Below are 23,537 nucleotides of genomic sequence, written 5' to 3'. Positions count from 1 at the left end.
TAAACAGAGGAAGAACAGAACCAAAATCGCAATAAGAGAAAACACAAAACGCTGGGTCAAAAGGACCCAGGATCATGACAGAGAGGTTTTACAGCCTTAAAACATCTATAATAATTGTAAAAAATAAAGTTTGCTACTTTGCGGATTTCACCTATCGCAGATTATTTTTAGAACCTAACTCCTGCGACAAAAAAGGGACCACTGTAACACATTACGTATAACGCGTTACTGCCCATCTCTGGTTACAACTATTCAATTAAAAATTCACAGTTTCCTTTTGAATGTTGATCACCCACCTACTCTAATTTTTCCCTCTTTTAAGCATGGACCAGACTATCACTCAATAAATCTTTATTATGGTATTGTGAAAAGTTCTCAGATTAATTAGATGTGATTCTAAGTGCTTTATACTTTACAAAGTGAAGATATATGATGCAAATGTCAACTATATAAAAGATTAAAAATGGCATAATCTTGTAATATGTTTCCAGTGTTTATATACATATCCACCTGAGAACCGAGAATAAGAGACTCTTCCCATTGACCTTTTTTGGTGATTTTCTTCCTCTTTAGAAGTAATAGAGACAATCCAAACACATGAGATATCAATGGAAAGCCCAGGATGTCCTCTATTTAGTACATCAGGACTTAATAGGGTAGCTCAAAGAGGTCAAAAGATATTGACTAAAAACAAATGTCCATTACAGAGACCATAAATGAGGCCATAAAAGGCTGGTTCTCAGGACTTTTCATTTCATTTAATCAGAAGCAGCTACTGTTTAGCTAATTCAGTGGCAGATCAATAATTAAGTTTAAAATCAGATATAATTCAATACTTAATTTAATTTCATTAAATATAATTGTCTGTAGTTTCAAATGTACATATATAAGTTTTATATTATTATTTTGGGGTTTTTAAGACACCTTCCTTTGTAAACAGTGGAAAACACTTTTCCTTTACTCTCCCTTGAATGTGATGAGGTAGTCAGGGTACGCTTGGTTATCATGAAACACAACATACATGCTGGGTTTATACATTCTGTCTACCACACTGTCGTAACGGTCGTGAGGCTGCTGGGGGTTTCGAGGTGGAGGCACCATCATATCCTTTTGACCCTGAGTGTAGACGCCTGTGAGGACTTGGGCGACGAACATTAACTGAGAACCATCAGCAGCTGGCTTGGAGTAGGTGGGGTGGGCTGAGTAGCTGGCTTTTACAGCAAAGTAGGTCCCACGACCATATGAAGTTGCTGAATGTGAAAAGAAAAAAACAAAATTAACAATAGGTGATCCTCTTTAAACTGTAGTGACTTGCAACATTAATTACATGATACCCCTCAGCCTCCTGGCAGTAGATCTTTAAGTGTCACAAATACCCTGGAAGTATAAACTCTAGAACACAGAATTACTAGTTCATTGTACTGTTACTTTCATATCTTTCACCATGTGTTTTAACTAAACTGTTGATTGACAGGAACACAAAAACATCTTTCAACCTGATAAGGAATCAAGTGCTGTTATTGTACTAGGCCTGAAAACATCTTCACAATCACTTAAAACCCCACCGACACTTAAACCCCCAGGTTTCATGTGTAAGCTACAAATGCTTAACAGTGTAAAAAGAAAAAACACAAAAAACAAATCCCTGCCTTCCATGTCATCCTTCAAACACCAATGTCACCAGACATGAAAATGATTTATTCATTCTTATGTGCGCGTAATCACAGTGTATTCTTACCTGCATTGTCATGACAGTATGCAGGACCAAACAGTGGTTATAGTTGACTGCCTGTTACTTGTCAAAGGTTTCTTTAAACACATTAACTCTCCTCATTGGTAACTAGTAACAAATACTGTAATTAACACTTAACTCTATGCACCTTAAGAGTCAGTTCTCTGAAGCGTGGAACATCCTTTAACACTTCTCTTATCAAATTGTGCTCTGGCCCAAAATTCCATACAGTTGTACTTACACTCGTATCCTCCTGACAATCAGCAATACAAATTTGTCCTCTGTAGAGGACATTTCTAAACCTGAATATCTCCCATCCATTACATACTACAGAATTACCTCCTTTTGGTATCTACAGAGCACATTTAGGGCTTTCCAATGATACCAAATGTGAAGAGGTGAGGCTTTGGGAACTTTAGTTTTTTCATCAAGGAACATGACGGCCATCACTACAAGCACATTTTATGGGAAGAAAAAAAAGTAAGTGCATAAAACATTTTATTGAGCAATTTTTGACTATAAATGTTGTTAACATATTTTAGATAAGTCCCTTAATAATAACACATTAAAGCATAGTATGCTAATTTTACTTTAATTAAGGATAGTATTGAAGTGTTTAAAGCAGGGGTAGGCAACCTTTCTGATGGCGAGTGCCATTTAAAATTCCCTCAGAAATCAGCATGCCATATGATTGCATTAGCAATAAATTTAATAACGCTCTATATGAACAGTTACACACAATACAGAACCACTTTATAGAATTATATTTGTTTGCAGATGTTGGCAGCTATCAGTGAATAGTTATCAGCTATTTTGAACCAAAAAAGACAAAAGAAAAAAGACTTTTTATCCATAACAAGAACTCCATAACAGCAAATGGACTGTACAACAGAAAATACAAATGCTATTTATGGTCTCCTCACAACAATGATAAGAAAAATAAACTAAGCCAATATGGCATGTCTGTTAATACAGAGATACACATGTTAATGTGATCTCTGGTCTCCCACTCAGAGACACAGGTCTCTGAGTGTCCGGCATTCAGACAGCTACCTGAGGACACTCATGTGAGAGAAAATCTGATTTGGTTGTAAGATTCAGATAATTATTTAATAACAGTCAGACATTTTAAATGAGAATAAGGAAGAAAAGTATTTCTTTGTGCCCCCCTTTCCCTGTTAATGCTCTACCTGGCCCCCCTGGCAAAACTTTTCTAGACCCGCCCCTGCACAGTTACCAGCTGTCAGCTACTTAGAAAAGGATCCTGGTGTTATTTGTCTCTCAGAAACAGTTCATAACTTCCCTTCAACTCATTCATGTCACCTAAAAGGTAAATCTGTTTCTCCATCACCTGTTCATCTCTGATGATTCAGTAAGGACATCTCCTGGTTTCATCTTCATGTTTCCCTCTCACCACATATCCAAACCAATATCATGACCAGCAGCTTTTACAGCTGTGGCTCCAGCAAACATCGGCTGATACTAGAAATTAATATTAAATAAATTCTAACAACAGCTGATCAAGCTTAAACGTGCTGCTGTTGTTTAGTGCGACATCCGCTGGTTTCCTCTTTCTGGCGCAAAGTGGGTGATAAACAAACAAGAGAGAAAGCCGATCAGCTGATCATTGATCAGTTTCATGATTGAAGTAGCAACAGGAGAGAATGAGAGAAGAAGAGGCAGCTGTGCAGCGTAACGACAGAATAAATCCACCTTTGTGTCTTTTTCCATCCTAGCTGAAGTCCGGGACAAACTGCGTTCCTTCTCAGCTCAACACGAAACGCGTAATAATTTCTCTCAATACGGGACGATTCTGTTTTTTACGACACAGTTGGCAACTCTACTAACTAACCTTATGAATAAAATAAAGTTCACTATCAGTAACATCATAGCACCCACCCAGAAATATATAAAATCCGTCATGCTAGCTAGTACGCAGTACGAGTTATTGTAACTGACTGTAAAAAGTCAGCACAACGAAAATAAACTCCACCTAAACTTGGTTTATATCTGACACAGATAAACTGCAGGTCATAACTTCTTACCTGAAGTTCAGTTCACCTGACACTCGGACCGGCGGCTGCCTCGGGTCTCTCCTCCTCTTGCCTCCCCTTTCCCTCATCCACCTGCTGGCCTCCACCACTTGCTAATGTTACTGAATCTGTGGAAGGTCTGCGATGCCACCACCAAACAACTGAGTTATTTTTACACACCGGCCAGCATCTGGCCAATCCACCACCTTTCATTGTTTACACCGTCATCGGGCCACCGAGCAAATGCCCGGTATGCCCGATGGCCAGTCTAGTTATGGTCGTGACATCATTTATTCCTTCGCGTGCCAACTGTGGCACGCATGCCTAGGGTTGCCGACCCCTGGTTTAAAGAAATGTTCTCTGTAGTGGACATTTGTAGTTATTTCCTCCATTTTCTTCTGTTTTTTCAAATGACCAGAAGCATATTGAATTTTATTGCACATTGTTGAGGGAAACTCAGATCTTGAGTTGTCTGATGATTCAGGGAGCTCTGAGGATGAAATTCAGGCAGGGCAAGCAGATATTGAGGAGTCAGATCAAGCTGAACAGTCCAGTCGGCGTCCACTCTGGAGCAGGAATTCAAAGTACATCTTGAGTTTGTATTTTTGTCATGGCCCACTGTCCTCACTGGGTGCCTTGCCATGGTGATGTGTCTTCAAGTTCCCCGTTTCCTCATCTGTGTGTGTGCATGTGTGTGTGATGTGTTCTGGTCTACTTGCAAGTCCAGGTCCGGAAAGTGGTTTCCCCGTCATGAACAACAGCTTTTGTAGTGTTTCCTGCAGAATTACGGAAACAGGTGGATCGAGCTGACGCACAGGTTTTGGGAACAGAGGAAATGGAGACAATAATCGCCAGAAGAAAATATTCTGCATTTTGTCACTCACCTCACTGTAAATTAACACACTGTCTTCATTCAAAGAGTCCTGTGTGTGGGTTCTACATCCACATATCTGACTATTTTAAAACAATGCCAAATTTTGTTTAACAATTGCGCCAGTGCGCCTGTATGTACCAGGCAAGTCATGCCCAACTGGATTGAAGGTGTTTGTCTTAGCCGCACCAACTAGACTTTGTGGTCTACCAAGGCAAGACTACCTTTGAAGATACAGGAGGAATAGGCATTGGAGAGCAAACTGTTCTTCATTTGGCAGAGTCTGTTCCCCAAGGAACCCACCTGTTCTTTGACAGGTTCTTTACAACTATTAACCTCCTTGAAACCCTAAAGATGAAAGGGCTGACTGGAACTGGAACCTTCATGAGGCATCCTCTGCCTATGGTATTGAACCTCAGAACACATGCACAAGATGATCCAAGAAAGACAAAAAGTTTGTCCAGGTGCCAAAGCCACTGGCAGTTGCTGAGTACACTACCAACATGGGTAGCGTGACCTTGTTGACCGAATGTTGAGTTTCTACAGGATGGCCTCTTGCACTCGGACAGTATGTGCAGTTCTACACTTTTTTAATCTGGAAATAAACAACTCGTGGCTTCGGTATAGAAGTGACTTGCAGTTGTGGAGGAAGAAACCACTGAAGTTCCTCGACTTCGAGCTGCTCCTTGGTGAAGAGTTGATTACTTGGGCTCAAGCAGGAAGCGCAAGTGACAGTGAAGATGACTCTACTCCCCCACAACAAAAGTGGAAACCACAGCCAAATGAAGCTCTGAGACGCTATGTTGCTATCCATCTTCCAGAGATGGTGGACATGAAACAGATGCGTCAAGATGTCGCAGATCCAACTGCAAGAGCAAAACACAAGTGATGTGCACAAAGTGCACGGTATTTCTCTGTGATTCCAATAAGGGGAATTGCTTTTTGAAGCATCATTCCAAATAAGCACAACAGAACTAATCAAAAGAGATGCTGGTCTGTGGATGTTAAACTTGTTCTTAGGTTTACCCCTTTTTTTGGGTCGGGGGGAGCAACTGTTTGCCATCAAAGTTCAGTTTTACCTGTTTGGCCTTCCAATGTCCTCTGCGCATGTGATATCTTAAAAATAAAAACTTTTTTTCCCTAAAACATTATTTCAGTCTTCTGATTACCTTACAAACATTGGGGGATTAAAAACAATTTGATTGGACAACATTTTCTTTCCTGGTAGTCAGAACCAGTGAAAGGCTTACTACTATTATGAAAATTCACTGAATGCAAATTGGGAAAAAACTCTGAATGTCATCTTTAAAAAGACTGAAACAGGGGTGTTGACTTCAAGGCCACTGAGATTTGAACTCATACAAGATTTTTAATAGAGACACCTATGATATTGATTTGAAAATCCTATGTCGCCTCATTTTGTGTTATGGTGTTCACAAAGTTGGTTGCTCATGCCAACCAACGCCCGCTCGATGGACTGATGGAGTAAAAAAACTATTAATACAAAGTGTTTTTTCTCATGTACCACTTCATAAGGTAAAAAATCTGTTAAGTCTCATACACGATAGTAAATTTTGTTTAAAATAAACTAAACCAAAATGCAGAAGCAGTGTATGAAAAACTAAGACCCTACGACTCAATACCTTAATAATTAAACCATCTTAAGTAGCAATAATTTCAAGTAATAATTTCTTGTGTGATTTTATCTGTCTTGCACATTGTTATGGATAAATTTCAGCCCACTCTTCTTTACTGCGTTGTTTCAGGTCATTGAGGTTTGCAGGAATTTATTTATGAACAGCTCTCCCAAGGTCCCACCACAGCATTTGAGTAAGGACACTGGGCCATTGCATCACTTTTTCTTCAGCCATTCTGTTGTAGATTTGCTGTGCTTGGGATCATTATCCTGCTGCATGATCCAGTTTGGATATGCTTTAGCTGTCAGACAGATAGCCTCACATTAGACTCTCTAGAACAGAGGCGTTCATGGTCGACTGAATGACTGTAAGGTGCACTAGTCTTGTATCTGCACTAAAAAATACAACCCTTCCAAACAAGCCATACTCTTTCAGTTGTTTTCTAGCTGTACAGAGATGAACTTTATTTTAACATGCTAACTGATGCCTGTAGAGTCTGAGATGTAGCTCTCGGGTGTTTCACAATTTCTGAGCATTGCAAGGTCCTGACCTTGGGGCAACTTTGCTTGGACGTCCACTCCTAGAAAAATTGTGGTATTGTGTTGACACACACCTGAATGCTCTAGATCAGTAGAATGCCCAAACTCCTGTTTTTATAAAGATGTTTTCTTAAGGGGACACTTTAGTTTTCATACACTGGTTCCCCCTTTTGCTTAATTTTTATTAAAAGAATAATGAAACTTAATATACCATGTTTTCCTATCAACCGGGGTTTTATTTACTTAATTTTAAGACTAGACTGCTAAGGACCAGGTTACTTTTATTATGCCCTGAAACAGAAAACCTGTTAATGTAAAGACAATGTTTTTTTTCTTTCGACATTTAATTGTAGCTCTCCTTGTTCTACTTGTTTAGTGCTTTGAAAATATTTGTGCAAATGTAAGAAGACTCCATTGTTGACTTTGGTTAAAACATGTTATGCAAGTTGTTGGCACTGACAGTTTGCATTTGGTACTTTTCAAAACCTTAGGAGATAAATGCTAATATGTTCTGTAATTGTAGACTATAAAAACACTCACCATTTTGCCCAGCAAAGCTCCTGTTGAATCCAGTTTTCATTATGGAGTAACAATTTTCCTGGGTCGTCCCGTGGTACAGAAGTTTCTCCCCTGCTCCTCCTTCATGTGCGTTCTTATCAGAAATGTGCTTCTTTTGTGCTTCATAGGCGCGACACAGGTGAACGTTCTGCAAACGGTCAATCTGACAGAAAGAACAAGGCCAAAGGATCAACAAGCTGCCAAACAAGGTAATCAAGGATATTAATTACATCTGAGGAGTAGTTTTATACTTATATTATGTGGGCCTTAAATTGAGGCGTGCATCTCAAGTATGAGAAGATTTTTGTGTTGTCATCAGCGATCAATTAATTACTTTAATACTGCAAATCTGAGAAACTGAAAACACAATGATTTGCAGGCAGGTTTTACAACTGTATTGTAATATCTTTCTTTGTATTGTTTCTGAGAAAATTATGAAGATCATCAATTTATTGGACTACAGAGATATAGTGGACTAAAACTAAAATCCTCCTACAATCCCAAATCAATTAATTAATAAATTAATAAATTAATAAATAAATACAATTTAATTAAATAAATTATATCTTTTGAATGGGGAAATTAGTTTTTTTAATAAAATGTGACATTAAGTGATTTCTTGTAACTTGTTTGAGCGACGGGGCGATCGTGGCTCAGGAGTTGGCAGTTCGCCTTGTAATAGGAAGGTTGCCGGTTCGAGCCCCGGCTCCGACAGTCTCGGTCGTTGTGTCCTTGGGCAACACACCTCACCCGTTGCCTACTGGTGGTGGTCAGAGGGCCCGGTGGCGCCAGTGTCCGGCAGCCTCGCCTCTGTCAGTGCGCCCCAGGGCGGCTGTGGCTACAATGTAGCTTGCCATCACCAGTGTGTAAATGTGTGTGTGAATGGGTGGATGACTGAATGTATAAAGTGCTTTGGGGTCCTTAGGGACTAGTAAAGCGCTATACAAATACAGGCCATTTACCATTTGTAACCATGTATATGGAAGTGAAACACTTGCACAAACTAAGGAACTGAAATAATGTTCCAGCATGACCTATGCAAAGATACAGTTCTCACACGCTATTTACACACACTGTGTGTATATTTGTATCAGTATGTGTGTATATCTATATCTATATGGACATCTCTGGGCATGTTGCTGGGGTTACAAAACAAAATGGTAGGATATTATAATCAGGAAGCAATAATAAATAAATAATGGGGATTTACTGTATATAATATACACATATATTAAATCAAAGTAAATAAGAAATATCTATTTGTTCCACTTTACAGTAGCATAATATTTCATGAATAACATTTAATACCATTGGTTGTAATTCTTTGGAAGAATAAAGTAGTGATGAAGCAGGATGCATATAATAAGACAGGTAATAAAAAGTAGAAACTGAAATGTTCATTTGCGCAGGGAGAGCCACCCACCTTCATCACAGTTTTGGTGACGGTTCGTTTGAAGGCCTTCTTCACTGTTCGGTACTCTGCAGAGGTAGGCTCCAGGGGAATGACCTTCATATTTTCACTGGCAGCCATGCTGTCCCAGTACAGAGGAAAAGTAAAGTCTGAAAGAGACAAGCATATACAGCATACACACGAGAAGACACAGGGAGAGCCTATGCTGCGATTTATTTTTTGCTATTTACTACAAATTTTGTAGTAAGTGGCAATCAACAAATCATATATATATATATATATATATATACAACGTGTTCCTCCCTTATTGCTGATGTGGGATTTGTATATTTCATGATTAAAAATGAACTGATTATGGTTACTTTCATATTTACTTTTGCAGCCTTCTTTACTTCAATTAGTTTAGTAGTAACATAATTTCCTTAGGGATTAATTAAAGTATTCTGATTCTGATTTTTTGTGCAATTATTTCTTTAAAAACCTTAACATTTTTTAACATTTACTCTACCTCCCATTCTTACTTACCCTGGCCCTCCCTCTCACCCACTTCCTCATACATCATTCATACACGTAGGGTCTTGATGGAGGGTTGTGGCTTCCATATGTCACAGTGGGTGGAGCCATCTTTCTGCACCCCTGTTTCACACACCCTACTAGGTACACACGGGTCACATTTTTTGTATCACCTCTCTCTGCCACGTACTGGGTGATTTTTGGATGCCTGGATGCCCAGGACCCTGATCTATGGCTTGAACCAAGGAAGCCAGGCTCTAGCGGGGTTGTCTGTACACTTTTAAGTTTTGTGTTCCAGGTGTTGTATGATTGTTTTTCTTACAGGTGCCGCAGTTTGCAATACATTTTGCATTTCTATTTGTACTCTGTTCTTTCATTACATCTTGTACACCTTAATATTTGTTTCTTTTGGTTTTGTATTACTCTCAAGCATCAAACTCCAATATCAGTCAGGCTCATTTTGTAACATCACTGAGATCTTCTCACCTGAGAGATTCTCAAGTCGTTTCAGATTCGTCGTCTGTCTGCTCAGTTGTTGTGTGGCCATCATTGTCTGTAGATTAACCTCCCATATGAGTCCCTGGGCATCAGTTATTACTTCTGTTAATTTGTTGTTTTCCAGTTGGTGATTGGCTGTTCTGGGAAGGCGTTCCCAGTTACCGTTATGTGCCAGGATGCACCAAACCACTCGGAGGTACAAATCCTCCTCCTCCCTGACTCTCACCTCTCTAGCAAGGGCCATGAACTGAAAATGATTCATTTTCTGCATCACCTGGGTGACCCCATCTTTTAGCCCGCTCACTGTTAGGGTGCCAGATTGATCAGTTTGCATGAATAAACCCTCGGCCTCCACCAGTTCCTTAAGCTCCATCATGTCATCCTGGCTGAGGAGTTCCAGTTGCTCCTTGGAGTACTGTGTCTGATATTGATGCTTCAGCTTTTCCATGGCAGAGTCAACATGTTTTTTGGAAAGACCCAAGACAGACTGCTGACTTGTAGACCTGATTCGGAGTCTGCTGAGGCATGCACTCACAGAAGGAGGAGGCTGTTGTTGCTGTTGTTGTTCTTGAAATAACACTGAAAGGTGGATCAAACAAATAAGCAAGTATTTTCAGTAAAATAATAATTTAATCCCTTTTTATTTTAAAAGTCAATACACTAAATAACCACACAAGATGGCAGTTTGTGAATACTGTCACCTCTGTTGATGACAGCTGGGGAATACATCTGCATCGCTTCCTCTTTGAAAGCCGAGAAGACATCGATCTTAATCAGGATGAGGCGGATGTTGGTGAGGCTGTTCATTGATGATGTAGAAGACTTGATCCCTCGAAGAATGGCTCCTGCCACAATAGCAGGATCCAAACCTCCAGCTCCTGTTAAAACACCACTTGCATTCAGGCGTGTGTTTAAAAACAAACAGAATAAATAGAAATGCTAAACAAAATACTTACCAGCACAGATGGCAGGAATTGCCACTGAACTGTAATTATACGATTCACAATAGTAAATAATATCACATACAAGTTGTTCAATGAGGACTTCATCCTGTTTTCCATGCATGTGAAAAATAGCTTTACAGGGGAAGTTTCCAGGCTGCGTCACATAAATTTCTCCTCGATTTACTTTTGCTACACAGAAAGTGGGAGAGGAATGATTAGTGAGAAGCAGATAAGATGAGAATTTAAGTAACTGCTTTTCTTTTTCTCACCTGCTTTTAGCTCGGCTTCCACCTCTGGTCCAGCTCTAGTTAAGATGTCTTTGCATACTCCATCTATAGAAGACGAGAAATCATAAAAATATACATTAAAGCATAGCTGGACTGGCCATTGGGCATACCGGGCATGTGCCCGGTGGGCCGATAGGCTTTTTTTTTTGTTTGTTTTTTTTCTCGTTTTTTTCCGTAACGGTATAAACACTGACAAGTGGTGGATTGGCCAGATGCTGGGAGATGTGTAAAAATAACTCAGTTGTTTGGTGGTGGCTATGGCGGAGCTTCCACAGATTCAGTAACATTAGCAAGTGGTGGAGGCCAGCAGGTGCAACACGCTGGCAGGTGGATGACGGAGAGGCAGGAGGAGCAGAGACCCGAGGCGGTGAACTGAACTTCAGGTAAGAATTTATGACCTGCAGTCTATCTGGGTCAGATATAAACCAAGTTTAGGTGGAGTTTATTTTCGTTGTGCTGACTTTTTACAGTCAGTTACAATAACTCGTACTGTGTACTAGCTAGCATGACGGAGTTTATATACAGCTGGGCGGGTGCTATGATGTTACTGATGTTGAACTTGTTTTATCTTATTTTATTTATAAGGTTAGTTATTAGAGTTTCCAACCGTCCCCTAAAAAATGGAATCGTCTGGTATTCAGAGAAGCTGAAGAAGAAGAGCTGCCTCTTCTTCTCTCATTCTCTCCCCCTCCCTCTCCTGTTTCTACTTCAATCATGAAACTGATCAATGATCAGCTGATCGGCTTTTCTCTCTTGTTTGTTTATCGCCCACTTTGCGCCAGAAAGAAGAAACCGACGGATGTCGCGCTAAACAACAGCAGCACGTTTAAGCTTGATCAGCTGTTGTTAGAATTTATTTAATATTAATTTCTAGTATCAGCTGATGTTTGCTGGAGCCACAGCTGTAAAAGCTGCTGGTCATGATATCGGTTTGGTTATCTGGTGAGAGGGAAACATGAAGATGAAACCAGGAGATGTCCTTACTGAATCATCGGAGCTGAACAGGTGATGGAGAAACAGGTTTACCTTTTAGGTGACATGAATGAGTTGAAGGGAAGTTATGAACTGTTTCTGAGAGACAAATAACACCAGGATCCTTTTCTAAGTAGCTGACAGCTGGTAACTGTGCAGGGGAGGGTCTAGCAAAGTTTTGCCAGGGGGGCAGGTAGGGCATTAACAGGGAGAGGGGGGCACAAGGAAATACTTTTCTTTCTTATTCTCATTTAAAATGTCTGACTGTTATTAAATAATTATCTGAATCTTACAACCGTTTTCATCTGATGTAAACTGTATAGAAATCCATTATTGTACATAGTAATTTTTTTTAGGGTCCCATCATAATTTCTTCAGAAGAAAGTACTGTATATGATGCCAGTATTTTCCCACATTTTCTAGATACTGTACCAGTACTGTGTGTAAAATGCCATCAAAAAGTCCATTAAGTTTTATTCTTTCTCACCTGTCTTTCTATCTCCTTTCACTTTTTAAAGGTTGCCATGTTAGAAAAAATATTTTGCCCTGCCATGCTGTTTATTGATGTGGGAAATGAATGGTTTGTGAAAATATATCTAAATCTGTCATCAGTAATTAGTAATGATCATGTCTCACCTCTAGTCTTCTCTGTCTTAATTTCAGGTTTTCACCATGTGCTCTAGATAGTTCAGGAGGTTAACTCGACCAAGCAGTCTACTTTCGGGTACTGTTTAGAATACCAGAATAGGGAGGATGGTGTAGGTTTAAGTTTATTAGATTGATACATATATACCAACAAGATAGTGTACATCACTGTGACAACAGTATGTTTTCATTCAAAGGCTTCATGGTTTTTCCTATAATACCTGGTGGGCCGGTCTCTAGTCTAAATGCCCGGGCCGATTTTTTGTCCCAGTCCAGCCATGCATTAAAGGACTTACAATCTGTCAGTGATGGCAAGTTTGTGAAGCTACATGCTAATCTTGTGCTACTTTTAGTATGCAAACATGGCTAATCAGCACCAGGACTGAGTTATTCTGACCCATATACAGTAAGGTCCATATACAGTGGCTTGCAAAAGTTCGGCCCCCTTGAACTTTTCCACATTTTGTTACATTACAGCCCCAAACATGAATCAATTTTATTGGAATTCCACATGAAAGACCAACACAAAGTGGTGTACACGTGAGAAGTGGAACGAAAATCATACATAATTCCAAACATTTTTTACAAATAAATAACTGAAAAGTGGGGTGTGCGTAATTATTCAGCCCCCTGAGTCAATACTTTGTAGAACCACCTCTTGCTGCAATTACAGCTGCCAGTCTTTTAGGGATTGTCTCTACCAGCTTTGCACATCTAGAGACTGAAATTCTTGCCCATTCTTCTTTGCAAAACAGCTCCAGCTCAGTCAGATTAGATGGACAGCATTTGTGAACAGCAGTTTTCAGATCTTGCCACAGGTTCTCGATTGGATTTAGATCTGGACTTTGACTGGGCCATTCTAACACATGGATATGTTTTGTTTTAAACCATCCCATTGTTGCCCTGGCTTTATATTTAGGGTCGTTGTCCTGCTGGAAGGTGAACCTCCGCCCCAGTCTCAAGTCTTGTGCAGACTCCAAGAGGTTTTCTTCCAAGATTGCCCTGTATTTGGCTCCATCCATCTTCCCATCAACTCTGACCAGCTTCCCTGTCCCTGCTGAAGAGAAGCACTCCCAGAGCATGATGCTGCCACCACCATATTTGACAGAGGGGATGGTGTGTTCAGAGTGATGTGCAGTGTTAGTTTTCCGCCACACATAGCGTTTTGCATTTTGGCCAAAAAGTTCCATTTTGGTCTCATCTGACCAGAGCACCTTCTTCCACATGGTTGCTGTGTCCCCCACATGGCTTGTGGCAAACTGCAAATGGGACTTCTTATGTTTTTCTGTTAACAATGGCTTTCTTCTTGCCACTCTTCCATAAAGGCCAACTTTGTGCAGTGCACGACTAATAGTTGTCCTATGGACAGATTCCCCCACCTGAGCTGTAGATCTCTGCAGCTCGTCCAGAGTCACCATGGGCCTCTTGGCTGCATTTCTGATCAGCGCTCTCCTTGTTCGGCCTGTGAGTTTAGGTGGACGGCCTTGTCTTGGTAGGTTTACAGTTGTGCCATACTCCTTCCATTTCTGAATGATCGCTTGAACAGTGCTCCGTGGGATGTTCAAGGCTTGGGAAATCTTTTTGTAGCCTAAGCCTGCTTTAAATTTCTCAATAACTTTATCCCTGACCTGTCTGGTGTGTTCTTTGGACTTCATGGTGTTGTTGCTCCCAATATTCTCTTAGACAACCTCTGAGGCCGTCACAGATCAGCTGTATTTGTACTGACATTAGATTACACACAGGTGCACTCTATTTAGTCATTAGCACTCATCAGGCAATGTCTATGGACAACTGACTGCACTGAGACCAAAGGGGGCTGAATAATTACGCACACCCCACTTTGCAGTTATTTATTTGTAACAAATGTTTGGAATCATGTATGATTTTCGTTCCACTTCTCACGTGTACACCACTTTGTGTTGGTCTTTCACGTGGAATTCCAATAAAATTGATTCATGTTTGTGGCTGTAATGTGACAAAATGTGGGAAAGTTCAAGGGGGCCGAATACTTTTGCAAGCCGCTGTATATGGGGACATCGACACAATTCTAACATTTTTGGCTCTATACACCACCATAATGGATTTCAAATGATACAAACAAGATGTGCTTTGACTGCAGACTATCAGCTTTTATTTGAGGGTATTTACATCCAAATCAGATGAACGATGTAGGAATTACAACAGTTTGCATATGTGCCTCCCACTTGCTAAGGGACCAAAAGTAATGGGACAGAATAAGAACGATAAATCAGACTTTCATTTTTAAATACTTGGTTGCAAATCTTTTGCAGTCAATTACAGCCTGAAGTCTGGAACACATAGACATCACCAGACGCTGGGTTTCATCCCTGGTGATGCTCTGCCAGGCCTCTACTGCAACCGTCGTCAGTTCCTGCTTGTTCTTGGGGCATTTTCCCTTCAGTTTTGTCTTCAGCAAGTGAAATGCATTCTCAATCGGATTCCGGTCAGGTGATTGACTTGGTCATCGCAAAACAGTCCACTTCTTTCCCTTCAAAAACTCTTTGGTTGCTTTTGCAGTATGCTTTGGGTCATTGTCCATCTGCACTGTAAAGCGCCGTCCAATGAGTTCTGAGGCATTTGGCTGAATATGAGCAGATAATATTGCCTGAAACACTTCAGAATTCATCGTGCTGCTTTTGTCAGCAGTCACATCATCAATAAATACAACAGAACCAGTTCCACTGGCAGCCATACATGCCCACGCCATGACACTTCCACCACCATGCTTCACTGATGAGGTGGTATTCTTAGGATCATGCACAGTTCCTTTCCGTCGCCATACTCTTCTCTTCCCATCTCTCTGGTACAAGTTGATCTGGGTCTCATCTGTCCATAGGATGTTGTTCCAGAACTGTGAAGGCTTTTTTAGATGTCATTTGGCACCTTAACCACAATCTGGCCTTCCTGTTTTGGGGGCTCACCAATGGTTTACATCTTGTGGTGAACCCTCTATATTCACACTGGTGGAGTCTTCTCTTGATTGTTGACTTTGACACACATACACCTACCTTCTGGAGAGTGTTCTTGATCTGGCCAACTGTTGTGAAGGGTGTTTTCTTCACCAGGGAAAGGATTCTTCGGTCATCCACCACAGTTGTTTTCCGTGGTCTTCCGGGTCTTTTGGTGTTGCCGAGCGCACCGGCATGTTCCTTCTTTTTGAGAATGTTCCAAACAGTTGTTTTGGCCACGCCTAATGTTTTTGCTATCTCTCTGATGGGTTTGTTTTGTTTGTTTCAGCCCAATGATGGGTTGCTTCACCAATAGTGACAGCTCTTTGGATTTCATCTTGACAGTTGACAGCAACAGATTCCAAATGCAAATAGGACACGTGAAATGAACTCTGGACCTGTTATCTGCTCATTGTAATTGGGATAATGAGGGAATAACATACACCTGGCCACGGAACAGCTGAGAAGTCAATTGTCCCATTACACTGGTCCCTTAACAAGTGGGAGGCACATATGCAAACTGTTGTAATTCCTACACCGTTCACCTGATTTGGATGTAAATACCCTGAAATAAAAGTTGACAGTCTGCAGTCAAAGCACATCTTATCCCTTTCATTTGAAATCCATTGTGGTGGTGTATAGAGCCAAAAATGTTAGAATAGTGCTGATGTCCCAATATTTATGGACCTGACTGTACATACATACCTATTGCCATCTATTTTGTTAGCAACATGTAAACCTTTGCTTCTGTAAATTTTAGGGAAAGTTGCACAGCTGATTAGCAAATACATTTCTATTTGTTAGCATATAATAAAAGTCACAAATGCCAGTCTTATTGTAACATCAAAAGAAAAGCTGGGTCTCCAAAAAGTCTAAGATAATCTTATTAAAATGAAGGTCTGATGCCTATTGGTTAAATACTGATATATTTAATAAATGTATTTAATTACTAAGTACAAATTTGAATCATCTCTGTAAATAACAACAATAATTGGACAATGCATGCCACAGTTTTATTTTAAGTTCCATTTTGTGTCTCGGTTGGACATAGAGATTCTACCCATTTGATTTCTTAGTCTTGCTTCCTGCTTAAAATGACTCATCAACCCTATTTCTCGTAATCAATCCAAATGCATTTATGGGAAATGGTACTCAAAGGTAAGTCAAAGGCTAATCCCTGCCAAACCTGCTTGGCTGGAAATGAAACATGTCTGACACCACAGTACGTAAACCAGTTCACCAGTTCACCTCTGTTCCCTGCCAGACTGTCACTGACATCTTATATTTGTTACAGTTTGATAATCTGAGTCCTGATTGCTTTCCATCACTTACGCCTAAGAGTTTTGCATTTTGTCATCCACTAAGCCTGTTCCTGCTGAATGTGTCCAATATGCACTATATTTCACTATGAGAAACTATAACCATGATCGGTACTAGAGCCAAAAAACAAGAAATTATCTAGTTTTGCAGCTCCATATGCATTAGAAATGAGTGGCATAATTACTTATGTTGTTGGACCTTGACTTTCTATTCTTAGTCTTGCTTTTCATAAGTATATGATGAGGTTTTTGCTAATATAAGTGACCTGCTGACAACTTGGATCATCAAGGATTATATTCATATGGGCATTCCCGTTTCTGTGCAGATATTCATGAACAGCTGTTTGTCTCTGCTATCCGCAGAGAGCTATTCCACTATTGTGGCTTACAGTTACAATATGATCCTCCTGCTCACTCCGCCTTCCTGCCTTTGTGTGCATCCTCACTTTTACCTACCAAGGTTAGAACTTTTGAAGTTGGTTGTGTTCACCACAGCATCTGTAGTCTCATTAATGATGTCACCAAATACCACATGTAATTTAACCCCACTCCCCACTGTGATGATGATGTCATCTAGGTCGCTGGTGAAGGACCTGAAGATTGCTGAGAGGAAAAAGACCACACATTAGATTTTGTCTGATATTTAATCTGATGCCTGAGGGTCCTAATGAAGATGGTAAAACATGGCACTGGCTGAATACTTTTTATCTGCTTACTATGCATTAGTGTCACATACTGAAGACAGTATGAGTAGTGCAAGTTTACCTTGGCCTCCCTGGTTCATATTTAAGCTGAGCTGTTTGTAGACATCGTGGTAGCACTGTAGATAAAAACACAGAATAACACGATGGATGGTCAGAACAGCCCTTTTTTTGTTTTTAAAAGTGCTTTATAAATTAAGTGATATAGTATGATATGCATGTTACATATCAGATCAGGACATATCGATTGACACTGACCGCCTCAGAATCAGGGTAACCAGGTTTAATCACAATGTGGATGTTTGTAAGAGAGCCAGAGGATGCAGATAATCCAAACTGGTGAATGACGTCAGTCAACACTTGAATGGCTTCTCTCAGAGGGTATTGTAAAACAATTCCTGGCCCAATGATCGGAATGGCCACTGAATCCAAATTCAGCTGTGCACAAAGCTCCAGACTCTTCTTCAGACCGTTACCAAGAGCCTGCAAATCAAAAGTTACATATTTTTAAACTATGTTTTCAAACTGTTGGATTGCACACTGCAACAAACAGAGCACACATGGAAAACTGTGAGGCTCCACAAAAAAGTTGTATAAATCTTTCCTTGCATTGATCTAGTTTGAGCATTATTGCTTTTGCTTTTCAGTTAAATATTTTATTATCTTTTCTTTTGTCTGTGCTTCTACTTTTGCACACACGAACTTGTATATCTCTGTTTTTTCCAGTTAATCCTTTCAAATATGCACCACTTTAAAGTGAATTTCTGTGGTTTTCTGAAGGTAAATTAACCATGAATTATTTTTTTTCCATCACCAGAAGTGTTAATGAAAGTCCTTAATTTTACCTGAACACTCTTTCCTCTTACTCCGTCCCAAGGCAAGCACTCAATGAAGAAAATCTTGGAGCAGCCCAGAGATGGAGGAGCATCAACCAGCTGAACATAACCAGGGGCGAGGGCACAACTGGCTAAGACTGAATCAAACTTTAACTTTAATATATTCCCAGCTTTGGCCAACAAACTTTTGCCAATATTTGTCGAAGTCAGCTGCTTGTTGAGCATGGGGACCACCAGAACATTTGCCTGCAGAATTAATATTGAATAACATGATTATTTATATTTTATTTGGGGACTATGGGAAATAGAATTGAATGGAAATAATCAAACCTGTTCATTTTCTAAACTGCTGAGTTTGATCTTCAGGTTTGTTCTATTGATTGCAGAGTTTCCAACTGTGCTGTACATGCTGCTGCTGTAGATTAGAGATTAGATTAGATTAGATTAGATTAGATTAGATTAGATTAGATTAGATTAGATTAGATTAGATTAGATTAGTGGTGTATTGCTGAGTCTGCTGGTGTTTTGTGGTCTTTGCGCATTTGTGGTGGCTCCAGTTTGCTTATCTCGGATAATGACGTGACAGGAGCTCTCTATCAGCTCCTTAGTCACTTTACCCTCTTCCTGGAAGTACTGCTGAGCCCCTGGTCCATCTACAGTCAAAGTGTCTACTATCAGACTGTCTAGAGTTGATGTTAGGGCCTCCTTGGTCTCCTGAACATGACGTCGAGGACCAGACACAAACACACAAGGATTTGGAAAATGTGAGGCTTGTAAGGTCACCTTGGTCTGCTTCATGACAATCAAGTCTAGGATTTTATCAAAACATCAACCATTTCAGGATGAAGCAGATTAATGGCTTTTTGAGTTGAAACTTGATTCATCTGGAAATCATTAAGGCTTTCATTGAACTTGAAAGTCTTCATGTCTTCAGTTGGACTTTGGTCATTCCAGTTCCACTGGCACCTGGCATGTAGCTGATGTCCACTCTGAACTCTCTACTGTTTGCCTCGTTCTTGTCTTTCGTCAGAATTTCTTTCAACCTGTTGAGATCTATTGCACCCTGCAGCTGTACAGTGGCCACTTTAAAATCTCTCAGCCACAGCATAGCCACTCTCTGTGTAAACTTTGATATAATCTGTCTTAAAGGACAGGTCCTGCAGTACCATTTTCACTTGTTTTGGTTCAGCCACATGATAGCAGTTGTACCTGTCGGCAATACTGGTAAAGACCTAAGCCAGGACAGTCAATCCTTCTGGGCCAGCCTTACAAAAAGTATTTTGCTTTCGCTGACTAAAAAAAAAAAAAAAGATTTTAGACATGTCCAAGTAACTTACAGAACATTTCTAAAGCTCAGGTGTTCAAAACTACTTTGGCCAGTGTACATTTTACAAGTGTTGCATACAAGTATATATAGGGTTATATGAGGTAAAACAGCAAGTGGCACTTACATATCTAGTTCTCTACAGTTATATTTGTAATTTTATTGTGTTGCCCCTTTGACAAATAAGCAAACTGAATTAGTTAGTATCCTAAGTTAGTTAGTATCCTATGGGCGATCATGGCTCAAGAGTTGGGAGTTTGCCTTGTAATCGGAAGGTTGCCGGTTTGAGGCCCGGCTTGGACAGTCTCGGTCGTTGTGTCCTTGGGCAAGACACTTCACCCGTTGCCTACTGGTGGTGGTCAGAGGGTCCGGTGGCGCCAGTGTCCGGCAGCCTCGCCTCTGTCAGTGCGCCCCAGGGTGGCTGTGGCTACACTGTAGCTTGCCATCACCAGTGTGTGAATGGGTGGATGACTGGATGTGTAAAGCGCTTTGGGGGTCCTTAGGGACTAGTAAAGCGCTATACAAATACAGACCATTTACCATCTAAAGCAGAATTCAATGACTGGTGAATAATTTAAAACACAATGTTCAGGTTTTTCACCCGTGTGCTAACGGGATGCGGTGTCTTTGGATTCCACAAAGAGTTTAAAATTTTGTGTGATCAAACCACACAGACACACACTCTCTGGCCACTATATTAGGTACAGCTGCTCAAGCGCTCATGTATACACATGGATAATCAGCCAGTCACACGCTACTAGACATGGTCAGGATGACTTTCTGAAGTTCAAACTGAGCATCAGAATGAGGAATAAATTTGGGCTGTTTTGAATATTTCAGATATATTTCTACTGGGATTTTCCCACACAACCATCTCCAGGGATTACAGAGAATGGACTGAAAAAGAGAAAATATCCAATTCTCTGCATGTCATCTTAATGTGCTTTAAACTGATAGGAAGGGAACAGTAATTCAAATAACATTACAACATTACAATCAAAAAGTACAGTGAAGATTTAAAGCAGCACTTTAGTCTGGTACTAGCAAGGTTAGCAAGGTGACCAGTGAGAGTGTTATCATTTGACTTGTTATCACCTGTGTTTTAAAAAACATTATCTTCGATGATGTGGAGGTGGAGTAACACATGTGACATGATTTACTTGCTTGTCTACAAAGTATCTGCATGCTGTGCCATCCACATGACGAATTTTTCAGGGAAGGCCTTTCTTATTTAAACAACATTAAACTTCACTCTGTATTTTCAACAAGTCAAGTCAAGTGGCTTTAGTGTCATTTCAACCATATGCAGTGGTCAGTACACAGTGAAGCGAGACAATCTTCCTTCAAGACCACGGTGCAACATATAACAGACAATCAACACAGGACTACATAAAGTGTACTTGTACAATAATTGCAAAAAACAAAAATAAATAAATAAACAGTGAGACAGAGTGAAAGAGGCCTGAGAACTGTCAACCAAAAGAGGGCCCAGCAAACGTGGAACAAACATTTACCTCCAGAACTAAAGTGGTTGGTGTTTCCATTTCCCAAATGTTGTAAGAAGAGGAAGTAATACAACACTGACATTCATGGGGTGGCTGTAGCTCAGGTGGTAGAGCAGCTCATCCACTGGTCGGAAGGTTGGTGATTCGATTCCTGGCTTCCCCTAGTCTACGTGCCAAATATCCTTGGGCAAGATACTAACCCCAAATTGCTCTCCGATGCATCCATCGGAGTATTAATGTGTGTGAATGTTAGCTATAAAGCACTTAGAAAAATGTGCTTGTGCGAAAGATGTGAAAGGGTGAATGCACAAGTTGTGTAAAGCGCTTTGAGTGCTCAGATGAGTAGAAAAGCGCTATATAAGAACCAGTCCATTTACCATTCTTCTAAAACAACAAACATATTCTCTAAACTTGTCCCTGATATCAAATTTAATGATTATATATATTTTTTTTATAAAAAGAGATCGTTTTACTATTTAAAATGTATTCTTTGCAGTATTTGCAATGTCTTTCAAATATTTTAAAATCATCTGTTTCTGTCAATATTGTCCTCAGCTGTCCAACTTTTCCTGCAGGTTAACTCATTCCTCTTAAACTGGTTTGGCCACATTATTCTGGCGCTCAGTTTTTACTGTAACCAAAAGTCATGTTTGAAAGGGAAGTAAACTGTACCAGTGATTGGCTTGTCGATGGCTGGTCAGAGGTCTGTGGTGAACTTGTCCGGCTCACGGTCAGCCACACTTCTCCACTAGGAAGAGTGATGGTGTGAAACTTCCTCTGCAAAACTCTGTCTTGATCTGGAAAACAGCCATAGACAGAGTCACTGAAACAGCCTGCATTTAAAAACAAATCTGAAAACACATTTTACAAATAACTGACTGTCCTACCTTCTTTTCCTTGAAACAGATTTTATAAACGCTTCCTCCGAGTTTTTCAAGACTTCCGCAATTGCCTCCCCCGGAGTCTCGCCTTTTCTGAAAGAATCTCCTCACCTTCTCCTTTTCTCCGTCTGTAAAGTCAATGTCTTAAAAAAAGTTGATATGGATATTTATCCATTTTATCTGCAATTCTATACTAACATGAGAACTTTCAATCCGTCTTTCTATCCGTCTAATCCGTCTTTGTGCCACTCTTTGAGTGCATTTTTACTTTTACTTTTAAAGTATTGCCTTCTCATGTTTACACGGCCACACCCAGTAATGGAAAGCATTTAATTAACATTTAATTGTCAGGAGATGTTCTTGGCTCACCTGCTGTGCAGATACTTTACAAGGTGTTTCAGCTGTCAGAGTTTAACTCTAAATTATATTTATGTCTTAATATGGTTTTGAGAAATGCATTTCACTAGTAATTATGCTGACAGCAAATTAGAGTTTGGACTTTGGATTGTATAGTTTATCTGATGTGATAGAAACTTTTCAAGAAATCTGAAACAACAAAAAAAATATTTCACAAGAACCCGACCATCCATCCATCTGCATGGGAGCTGGAGCCAATCCTAGCCATATGGCCAGAGGCAGGAAGACCCTGAGCAGGTCACCAGCCTGAGGCCTCCACAGGAAACCCACTAGATGTCAGTATTGAACCAGGGGTGGATCTAGAGAAATTTTCCTAGGGTGGCATGGAAATCAAATGAGGTGGCAAAATCAAAGCCTTTAAAAAAAACACATATGCAGGTGTTACATATGGTTAAAATTATTCAAATGCAGTATGTATACATGTTTTCTATAAATAAAGTCTATAACTTAATTATTTTCTCTAGCCCACATAATTAAACATTTCAACTAAGCAAAAAATGTGATTTTGATTTTATTTATGTAGCCCAATAACTATAAAATACAGAAAGCTACACAACATGGAGAATCTAATTGCTACACGCCTAATTTCACACAAAATATCAGAAATCTGCACTGTAATGAACAAAAATTTAAACCTAATTTTTCATGATTTGTTGGGTTAACCCTCTGACGTCTAAAATATAATCGGCCATTTTTGACTACTTTTGATTTTACATTTGTATTTCACCATCAAATTGTCTTTGTTTCCTTGCCTTGCTTGGTATCATTCTTTTTAGCACAATCTCATGTGTCTGAATTTACAATTATTTTTTCATTGATATACTGTATTACAGTTGTTCTTAGTTGCTTTGGTGCTTACTCAGATCAGAATGAAAATTCTCAAAACCATTAGTGCAACCTCCACAACATTTAGTCATTTGTGCACATCATAGTAGCAATTTCTCC

General features: G+C 39.9%; 1 protein-coding gene across 1 annotated transcript; it reads right to left on the bottom strand.

Annotated features, from left to right (window-relative positions):
- Window positions 1–885: 885 nt before the first annotated feature.
- LOC146391043 (protein mono-ADP-ribosyltransferase PARP14-like) lies at window positions 886–22,071 on the bottom strand. Its single transcript, XM_084923936.1, has 13 exons — window positions 21,967–22,071; window positions 18,796–18,880; window positions 18,475–18,711; window positions 17,888–18,112; window positions 17,694–17,748; window positions 17,385–17,531; window positions 11,006–11,068; window positions 10,749–10,925; window positions 10,494–10,670; window positions 9,781–10,371; window positions 8,794–8,930; window positions 7,353–7,533; window positions 886–1,250 (listed from the first exon to the last, which is right to left on the bottom strand). Exons 2-13 carry the CDS (start codon window positions 18,871–18,873, stop codon window positions 958–960), a joined length of 2,361 nt encoding a protein of 786 aa, XP_084780062.1. The 5' UTR covers window positions 18,874–18,880; window positions 21,967–22,071; the 3' UTR covers window positions 886–957.
- Between the last annotated feature and the right edge of the window lie 1,466 nt (window positions 22,072–23,537).

This window comes from Perissodus microlepis, chromosome 3 (genome assembly GCF_051167445.1).
Source record: "Perissodus microlepis isolate ML-2025 ecotype Zambia chromosome 3, ASM5116744v1, whole genome shotgun sequence".
NCBI lineage: Eukaryota > Metazoa > Chordata > Actinopteri > Cichliformes > Cichlidae > Perissodus > Perissodus microlepis.
This window is presented reverse-complemented; position numbering and strand designations above follow the sequence as displayed.

Excerpts from the sequence above, each read along its gene's own strand:
- LOC146391043 (XM_084923936.1), bottom strand. The coding sequence starts at position 18,873 with ATGTACAGCACAGTTGGAAACTCTGCAATCAATAGAACAAACCTGAAG. Across the intron at positions 7,534-8,793 it reads TCACCAAAACTGTGATGAAG|ATTGACCGTTTGCAGAACGT; the intron begins GTGGGTGGCTCT and ends TCTTTCTGTCAG. Across the intron at positions 1,251-7,352 it reads GAGCTTTGCTGGGCAAAATG|CAACTTCATATGGTCGTGGG; the intron begins GTGAGTGTTTTT and ends TTTCACATTCAG.